This window comes from Morone saxatilis, unplaced genomic scaffold (assembly GCF_004916995.1).
Source record: "Morone saxatilis isolate NCDOM2014 unplaced genomic scaffold, NCSU_SB_2.0 Contig12, whole genome shotgun sequence".
NCBI classification, from domain to species: Eukaryota; Metazoa; Chordata; class Actinopteri; family Moronidae; genus Morone; species Morone saxatilis.
In genome coordinates, this window is record NW_023339674.1 from 8,607,231 (window position 1) to 8,616,783 (window position 9,553).

General features: G+C 40.3%; 1 protein-coding gene across 1 annotated transcript in view; it reads left to right on the forward strand.

Annotated features, from left to right (window-relative positions):
- The window catches only part of dennd1b (DENN/MADD domain containing 1B), a gene marked incomplete in the record, with an annotated part of 80,691 nt that extends 74,787 nt beyond the window's left edge, over nucleotides 1-5,904 (forward strand). Inside the window, 3 exon segments of the mRNA XM_035653602.1 lie at nucleotides 2,258-2,340; nucleotides 2,747-2,969; nucleotides 3,711-5,904. Of these exon segments, the coding sequence (XP_035509495.1) occupies nucleotides 2,258-2,340; nucleotides 2,747-2,969; nucleotides 3,711-4,562 (1,158 nt within the window).
- Nucleotides 5,905-9,553: the final 3,649 nt, after the last annotated feature.

Genomic DNA, 9,553 nt, shown 5'->3' on the forward strand with positions numbered 1-9,553 from the left:
TGGTTTTGACAGTTTTTGAGGAGCAGGAATATTATGTTCAAGTAACTGACAAACGCATACTTTGTATCTCACATTACCAGTAAAATGAATGCAATATGTTGGCCATTCTGAAAAAGCGTGATAAACTCCACTCCTGCGCCAAATTTGACACTTCTATCGTAAAATGCTCGGTTGTTGTAAATAGTTTCATCTTAACTGCTGCACTAAAGGGTCACAGTGAAGAGAGGGAATGACAAATTGATAAAGCCGTGAAGTGAGGTACCATCCATTTACTGCTCCCTATGGAACTTCCTTTCGTAGACGGCACCAAAGCTGTAACCGAGATCAGAGGGCCAGGCTTCATGACCTGTGTCTGGTTGTGTTTGGGTTCACCTTGCTTTAATAAACACCTAGACGCAGGGAGAGGCCCTGCTTCCCCAAACACAGCCCTCTTGCACAAATGCACAGTCTAAATAACCTCACGCACCATGAACACACAGGGCATGTGTTGATAGTGTTTGTGTGGAACCATTTCTGTCCGAACCCCACCCTCCCCAAGTGTCTCACAGGTGCATCTCCGCTCTGCCGGTCTGCTTTGGCTGGCTGGCATGTCGGCCTGGCCCCAGATTTACTGCCCTGACACAGGAATCCATTAAAGGCTGTTTAGGGATCCCAGGCCTGAGCCCCTCTGAAATCTCTTTCATTATTGCTCCAAGCTACCATGGAAGGGGAGCGGCTTGGCCAATCAGCAGTGCCACCACATGTGTTCGTGTTTAGCCCGATGGCTGAGAGGCTTAAGTGGCTACTGCACACATCTCCTCCGCTGACTTTTATGGAGAAAATGGCACTTTAACTCTTTGTGTTTTTTTGTAATAGGGTGCGTATGTGACCGAGTGTGTATATGTGAGTGTGTGTGGGTGTGTATGTCTTCCCTGGCCGAACACAGGCCCTAAATGAGGCCAGGCCAGCCACACGTTACATTCCGCCTGTCTGGCTGGCACTGCGTCGGCTAATCAAGACCGGCTTGGTTCACGGTTCCAATACTGATTCTGACCCCCCCCCCAACAATTCCCATCATTCTTTGGGGCTTTGAGGAATCTTACCTCACCTCTCAATATTTCCTTCCTTCCTTTTTTTATTCATTCCCTTCCTCCTTGGTTCTTTTGGTCATGTGTTCTGTTTTTTGCCTTTTCATTTAAAGTGTTTCTTTCTGTTCTTCACCTTTGTGTCTCTGATTCCGCCTCTACCATAACCACAACACAAGCACACAGACACTACTGTCTTCACTTCTTAAACACACCCCTGTGCTCCGCTCATGTTTAGGCTTGTAAAGAACCTTTTCCTCAGTGCTGGGCTTTGATAATGTGGCTAACGTGAGTGCAGAGAAAATCAGAGAGGTGGATCTAAGCCACACACACAAAAAAACAGGGAAAACATGGCAGTGTCCCGTAAAGCTAACGCACACTGGTTGTTAGCAGTGCTAGCATTTTAAGTGTACCCATGAGTGCTTGAGACTGAAGGAAAATTTGAGATCTTAGCATAAAAATGTACACAGGAGGTGTGCAGCAATATGTGAGAAGATAAATGGGCAAAATGCAAAGAGTGTAAATTACAAAGTGAGATAGTGTTAACATAAGTGAACATGCACATGCAGTGAGAGAGGAACATGTGCGTCGTAGTGGAAGGCATGTTAATAAGTGGCCTGGGGCAGATTTGGGCTCCCATGGGGAGAGTCCTGCCCTGCTCTGTGAAGCTTCTGTCTCTTTTTTAACCCGCCCATTAAATGTGGTACACAGGTGGCTTATTAAACCCACTGTGTTAGACAACTACAGTACACACTGATCATTCAACACTCTGCAATGACAAATACAAAATCACATGCACTGGTGTGTGTAATGCAAATGATTAATGTAGTTACCCATATCTTAACTCACTCTGCGTAAGTAGCTTGTAGTTCACATATAATGCTGAGTGTGATAAAATACTGCAGGGGAGCCTAAAGATTTTTATCCCTAGACCCAAATTTGACAAATTTAGTCTCAACCCTAATTCATAAAAAAAAAAACTAGTACTCTTGCCTTATGGGGACCCACCAGACCTGCATCTTTTCTATATCTGCTTCCAAGCTGTTGTTTTATGAAAACACTATATTATGTCTAGACTCCATGTTTAGGGAGACACAACCACCCGCCCCCCCCGAGTCCACTTATATTGTTTTATCATGTTATTCTTTGCGTCTAACTACATCCACTTTCTTTGTTGTTCTCATTAACAGCAGAACTTGAACAAGTCTCCCATGAGCATGGGCCCTCGAGATCTTGGCTACGGGCTTGATGACGATGAGCTGGACACTGCAAGCAAGTAAGTACTCCTATTTTTATGACCTATTGCTTCACAACATTTTGTCATTGAAGCCATTTTCATGTTGTATCAAGTATGCATGCCATTTATATTAAGATACGAGAACATTTAATCTGACTGATTAATTTTAGAAAAAGAGAAAGAAAAAGTTGATTGCAGGTTCAAAGTTGCTTTTCCAAGGAGATTCAGCCCCTTTTTTACTTATGATAATATTGCCCCCAAGTGGACATATTTAGTAACAACATTAGTTGACAGAAACATCAGTCATACACTATAACTACTTCTTCTCAAAGGAACTAGTTATCACAGTGTAATTGTTGACTTGTTCTCAGTGATATTCATAACAATACATTAGTACAATGAGTGAAACACTGTTTAACTCTGCTCTGTCCCTTTCGCTTCCCAGGATCTCCTCGGAGGACAGCGGGGATGTCCCTTCGTACATCGAGGACAGCGATGATTCCTACTCGCTAGAACTGGACATCGATTCCTCCCGCTCAGGCCAGATGAACCTGCTGGAGGAAATCCTGGACTCTCTGAACACCACAACGATGGAGCAAGGCAAACTCAGCACTGCCAAGAGCCTGGACTTCTTCAGGTCCATGGAAGATTTAGACTACAAGGCCCCGGTACGTAAGAAAGACTGGAGGGAGGCTAGATTATGAGAAGGCCTCTGTTGTTATTTACATTTTCAAGACTTAAAAAAAGAGGGCAGAGAGATGTAACAGAAAGTGTCCAGACAATACATACATTGATAGATGGGTGGAGATAGACAGCCATTAAGTCTTAAAACAAATAATGTTGGGTCCTTTCAAAATAATCAATTTCAAATAGCTTTTTGTGCACAGCATCTCCACTGTTATATCTGTATTAACCCCAGAGGTACCATATATCTGATTCTCAAATTCTCCTATTAGCTTAAAAGAAATGATGATATTTTCTGACTTGGGGAATTAAAAAATGAAGAAATACTTCAACACCTTCTGTAGATAGTAGTTTACAAAAGCATAAATAATAATTAACAAAGGTATTCAGTGAACTCCTTACAGACTCTTTCCCCATTGAGTATAATGGGACTCGACCAGACGTAAATGCCCACACGTTGCTTGGATCGCCATAACAACAAGGAGGTTTTTACAGCCAAGCACGATAGCTCATTTGCTAAGGATCAGGGCTTTTCATATGTTGACTATTGGGATACACCGATCGGTGCATGTGCCGTCCTAATTTAAACAGTGTGCAGAAAGCTGGCAGTAAGATGCACATGACATAGTGTTCTCGCTCACATACTTCATAAAAGCAGATATTTGAAGAAATCCAGGTCTGTTCATAAAGGTATTTGTTTAATTTAGTATTTCCTTCCGTTACAGAGCAAGCTCACACCTTCCAGCGACTCTAAACCTGCAGATGAGAGTGGCTGCGGTGCAGGCGGGGATCAGGGTGGCTGGAATATGGGCCAGGATGACAGCGCAGTCCACGGAAAACACCTTCCCCCATCACCGCGCAGACAGCCCAACAAGAGCAGCCTGAAGGTGTCAAAGAAACCGGCGACAGCTCTTGCAGTGCCCGTCATCACAGCTACACCTCCAGCCCAGGACACTGACATCTCCAAGTCACGTCCTCGTCAACCCAGCTCTGACCCTCAGCTTCTACCTCCAGGGCGACAACCAGGAGACCGCTACTCCTACTCGCCTTCAATGTCCCATAGAGTTACACCGATGCCGCCATCCCCCTCTCTCTCCCATACCTACAGTTCTCCAGAAAATTATTCTCCTGTACCAGCGGCACGGCCTCGGACCATCTCAGACCCACAAACCAGCACAGAGCTTCCTCAGGCCCAGAACCAGACTGCCTCCACCAGCATCCTGAGGAGGAAGGTGCTGTCCAAGGAGACAGTGAGGCACTACCAGGAAAAGGCCCTCCAGAGGCAGGGCAGCAAGGTCCACCAGGAGGGTCAGGGGAGCCCGGCAAGTAACAGCCATTCAGCTATGCAGGTCCCATGGGAGAAAGAGGTGTCCAAGGAGGGGCTCCTGGGGCTCGGCCTGTGTCTGGGTCAGGGTAAAGGCTCAGGGGCGGCTGTGGTGCAGGATCAAGGCCTCCTCGAGGAGATTGAGTCCATGTGTTGCCTCAGCTCAGTCCTCCACACCAGCCTGCAGCTCTCACAAGTTCACTGCAACAACAGTCACCACCAGGTCCAGGGCAAAGCCACAGACGAGTCGTAGGGATGTCAAAGACTCAATGTCTGTAAAACGCCATAGGTTCTACTGAAATATATTCACTTTAATTCTTCTATTACTATTAGCCGCTATCTCAACAACGAGATCTTTTTTTATCTCAACACTCAGCTATCAGGAAATATTACGGACAAAGTTGATGTCATACAGGCAGAGTAACAACAGAGTCACAGCCACTAGAGCAGGAAATAGGAAGAGGTAAATTAGTGCACTGCACAAGTCTCCATCTTTTCAAGACATTTCTCTGTAAAATAGAGCCCTAGAAACCTTATTTTCTTCAAATCTGCCACCACAGTAAGAATGTTTAAACCTGTTTTCAATAACTATGAACTTGTTTCAAGAATGTTCTTGAAATGAATGTCTGTATCTTCAATACACGTAAATATCTCTAACACTTATAATACATTGATTTACAATGGAAACCGGTTCAAATGATCTTACTACAGTGGCAGGTTTTTTCACATTCAATGCAGGATAGGTGCTTTTCCTCTGAGTGAATTGAATATTTAGCTTAAGTGACAAGATGTGAATTTAGAAAGTTAAAACAAGTGAATTATGTTGTAAACTTGGCACTTCAAAAACACAAACTGAGGCCATAGTACTTAGATTGCTTTGTGTTTTTGGAGTGCTGTGAGATCAGATTTTTTTGAAACTCAAATGCAAACAAAAAAAGACTTGATAAGAAGGATGTTTTTGCAGTGTGTTTACTGCTCATCATAGTATTTCTGTCTGTAATCATCTAACTTTATGGATAACACATATTATTTTCCTGTGTTGTATTTTTCATCGTGTAACTATTCACAATGCAATACCTGGGGGGAAAAAAGACCCATTAATTACATTATGGGTAAAATATGAGTCTCCAACCGGAAATTGAAGAATTTTCCACCTTCACTTGAGAAAAGAAGTCAGAGTACTTTTTCAGGATTAAGAAGGGATGCAACACACCATTATGTCAGTCCTTTACTCACAGTGTTCCAAACATTTCACATGATCAAATTAAATTTGCACTTGTAGATTAAAAAATTGTACTCAGAGTCTTGACCGCCTGATACTAAAATCATTTGAGCAAACACAACAAAATGAGGCAGGATTTTCAGACTCAAAGTCCACTCTGGCCTTTGAAACTAATTATACACTGTGTAATTTAAATGTTTGTTTTCTATCACCATGCCTTAAATGGACATGTGATTTGTTTTTAATACTCTGGTGTCTTAATCCATAGATACCATAACAGGTACTTTGTAATCAGATTTTCCGATTCTCTCAGATCGTAAATGCAACAGTTAACAATTATTAAACAGCACTGTGTTTCTCTGGATTATTAGAATAGTTAATAGACCTATAATAGTAGGGTACTTGAATAGTATACACTATAGTTATAGTATAGTATAAATAGTATTTATATATAATAGTGATGTGCTTTAAGGCTGCCTGTTTTAAATTGCCATTCCAGATGGAGATGTGCATGTTGCAACCATCTTTCTCCCTCTGCCCTCTTGCTGTAGTTCCTCCAAGACACTTCTGTCACTCTGAAGAGAAGCCAAAGACAGTCAGAAAGTTACAAGCTGCGCTGGTCTGGAAAATGCCAGGGTCAATCCTCCATGTCCTGTTTCCTTTCTCCTTTGTTCACAATTTTCAATCATCACGCTCCCCTCATGGTGTCTGTCCTTAATAATTCTGCGGTATTCGTCCTTCAGGCACCATGTAATTTTTCACCTCTGGACCTTAACAATTGGGACAGTTGCTGGTTTGGAGGGGTGATGTGGGAAAATGGGAGCTTAAAAGGATAAGGGGCCGGTGATATTCTAACACTTTCTAACTGCTCAAAACAAATCCCACAAAACAATGCATCCTTCTCGGGTTGCTTTCAGATTTCTGTATCTATCCCCAAGCCCATTTGTTCCTACTGAAAACATAAAAAATAGTTTATAGTTTCAGTTTAAAAAAAAAAAAGGCTCAGTCATTTCTTAAAATAGTGGAAAACTGTAGATTTGAGCAAATTTGACTCAAGCAGGAGTAAATAGTGCATTTTTTGGGGACTGTTGTCAGCTGTAGATTATTTGTAAGTAGGATAAATTCATTTTTGGTTTAGGTCCTTTCATTTTATTTATTCATATTAAGAAAAATATACAATATCACCAGACTTATCACATAACAGAGTCTTTGTCTTTCTCTCTGTCTGTCTTCATGTCTTTGCCCACAGGAGGAAATGCAATCTCTGTCCTTCTAGGTTAGAGTCACACACTGTAAAGTAGTGTGCAGTGTTTGATGATTGTACTGTAATGAAGCAATACGGTTCTCCTCGGAGAGTAGCTACATGGATGTAATGTGTACAGAGTCAAAAGTATTTCTATAACAGACTCTCCTGTGGAGAGAAACGCCCGCGTCCAGAGGTTGTGGGTTCCCATCATTCCCTGTGCCGCCGCAAACCCAGAGAAAAGAAGAAAGCTTTTTCATGTGCTTGTGTTGGGATTATTACATTTATGGTTCGTTGTTCTCATGATTTATGCCAGACGCCAGTCGGTGTGGCAGTTTAATAGCAGCTATTTCTCCGCTTTTTGAGTGCTGCTCTGCGTTAACGATTTGCTCATAAAGTCTTTGGCGTGCTTCTAAAAGCCCAGGAATCAGTCTTAGTAATTCCAAAAAGGAGAAAAAAAACAGTCTCCAGAACAATCTTTGCACTGGCCTTATTCAGTGTAAACACTTTAAATAAAACTTATTTACTATGCAAATATTTAAAATTATTAAAAAAAAAGGTCAGTTTTTTTTAAAGTAATTATATTATAAAGCATTATTCTACTTGAAAAAAATCACTCAATCAATAGGAGTAAGCCTAATGTGTCCCAAAATAAATAAATATCAAAGTCTATTTAATTGTGTGTGAGCTGAGGTGTGTCTGCGGGTGTTAATGACAGAACGGTGTGTATGGTGTGCCTTATACAGTAAGAGTACCACCCGATAATCAGAACAAGGTACAGTATTATATAAAGGAGATGTATGCAATGTTTTCAGACCACCTTAAATCACAGTTAGGAACATTTATTTATATAATAAGCAGACGTGAAACCTGTTTTTGGTCCTTTAGAAACTGACCTGAAATGAACTTGGGTACTAGCATTGTTTTTTATAGCTGTTTTGTTTTTGAGTTTCGGCTGCGGTCCAGCTGGAGTTACTCTGTGTTTTTCTTTGCTGCGGTGGTCGGTGGGAATCTTCCTGCCTGTATTTAAGAGAAGATGTCTGAATTTCTCTGGGTTATTTGATTTTTTGTAAATTAGGTACTTTCTTTGGTTGTACTAATAGGTGATTACTTGTATAGTTTTTGCTCTCTTTTTTTTCCTTTCCTCTTTTTTAAAAAAATCTTGAACACTCATTCTGAGCCAACTGTATTGAAAAAAACATTTCTCAGAGGAGTTTCTCTAGTTGATTTCATATTGATGAAAAATTATTTTCAGCTGAATAGACGTGTATTTTTGCTGGCTTGAGTTTATTTTACATGGATAATATATAATTGGTGTTGTGTTGTAGAAAAATGACACCTAATATTTGAATGTTTTAGATTTTATTTTTGGAAGATAAAAATAGAGAATATTAACAAACGTCCCATGTAGCCATTCATGTTCAGAAGCATTTGACACCTTCTAATCAAAATAAGCAGAGACTGACGCTTGCTGTACATGGTACAATGCTTATTGTTGTATCTGCATGTATGTACCTGTATGTTGTATACTATGATTTTGTTTTGTTTAGTATAACAGATGTGGTCTATTCTGTTGGTATTAATTATTATTTCAGTATTTAGCACTTCCATGAAATCGAGAATGATGGAAAGAACATTGGATCTCGTACAATACACTCATTCTGCCTTGCATATGGGTATTGTAGAGTGAAATGTCATCTGCCTGGCATTTTCTGTAGAAGAAAACATTTCTACTTTGGTTACTGGCTACTGTAAATCTAACCGTAGAGGTTTGTGGGGGGGAAATACTTGAGCAGTCAGCTGCTGTTAAGTGATATGAAAAGCTTTAGTAACTCTGGTCCAGTTTACACTAATGTTGTACAACAATGAAGAAATGATTGTCAGGGGATATGCATTTCAGTATCTGCAGGTTTGTGATAACTAACTTATACTCTGCTAAAAATAGAGTGTTAAGTTATGAATATATATATGGTAAGTATAATTGTCCTGAAATTACAAATTTTGATAGAGTGGGAGGTGACAGATTATGTAGCAGCTTTTACTGAGGTACTATGGAGTGAGAGCACAGGTTAACAAAGATATTATGACTTCCCCCTTAACCACACATTAAAAAAACTCAGTGCTCAGTGTAGTGACAACCTTGGACAAGTCACAGTAAGCAACATTTTCCTTTTTTTCAGTCTCTATTTTGGGTATTGTAATGATGATTAAATCTTCGGTATGCCATTTACTGATTTTCTGATTCTGTGCACACTTGCATGTTCTCATTGCAGAGAAAACAACTGTCTTAAACAACTGAGGTCAATCTAATGTGCTATTCATGAGTAACTTGGTACTACTGCACATAATGTATGCACTGTGAACTGAAAATAAATTATACTGTTTCATGCTTTTGCATCTCTGGACTTTTTTTATTCTAAATTCTGTATTACCATAGATAGAACCACAGTATGTGTTAAGAAACAATGTATTTTACTGACGAAATAGTCAGGGTGGTAGCCTATATTGTGTATTCACAGTTCACAAAGACAATGCTGGTTTATTGAGTAGTATAGTGTAGTTGTGTGTGTGTGTGTGTGTGAGAATATCAGTCGGCATTGGCTTATTGATTTACCTAACACTAAAGTCAAAATTCTTTCTTACAGTAGCACCACATTGTTCCTAAATAAACCTGCAATATTTTGTTGACAAAAAAATTAACACAAATCACTTTAATGAACCAGCACATTCTCTATGTACAATTGCTAACAAGTGAAGGTAGCAATAAAGTTCACAGCAA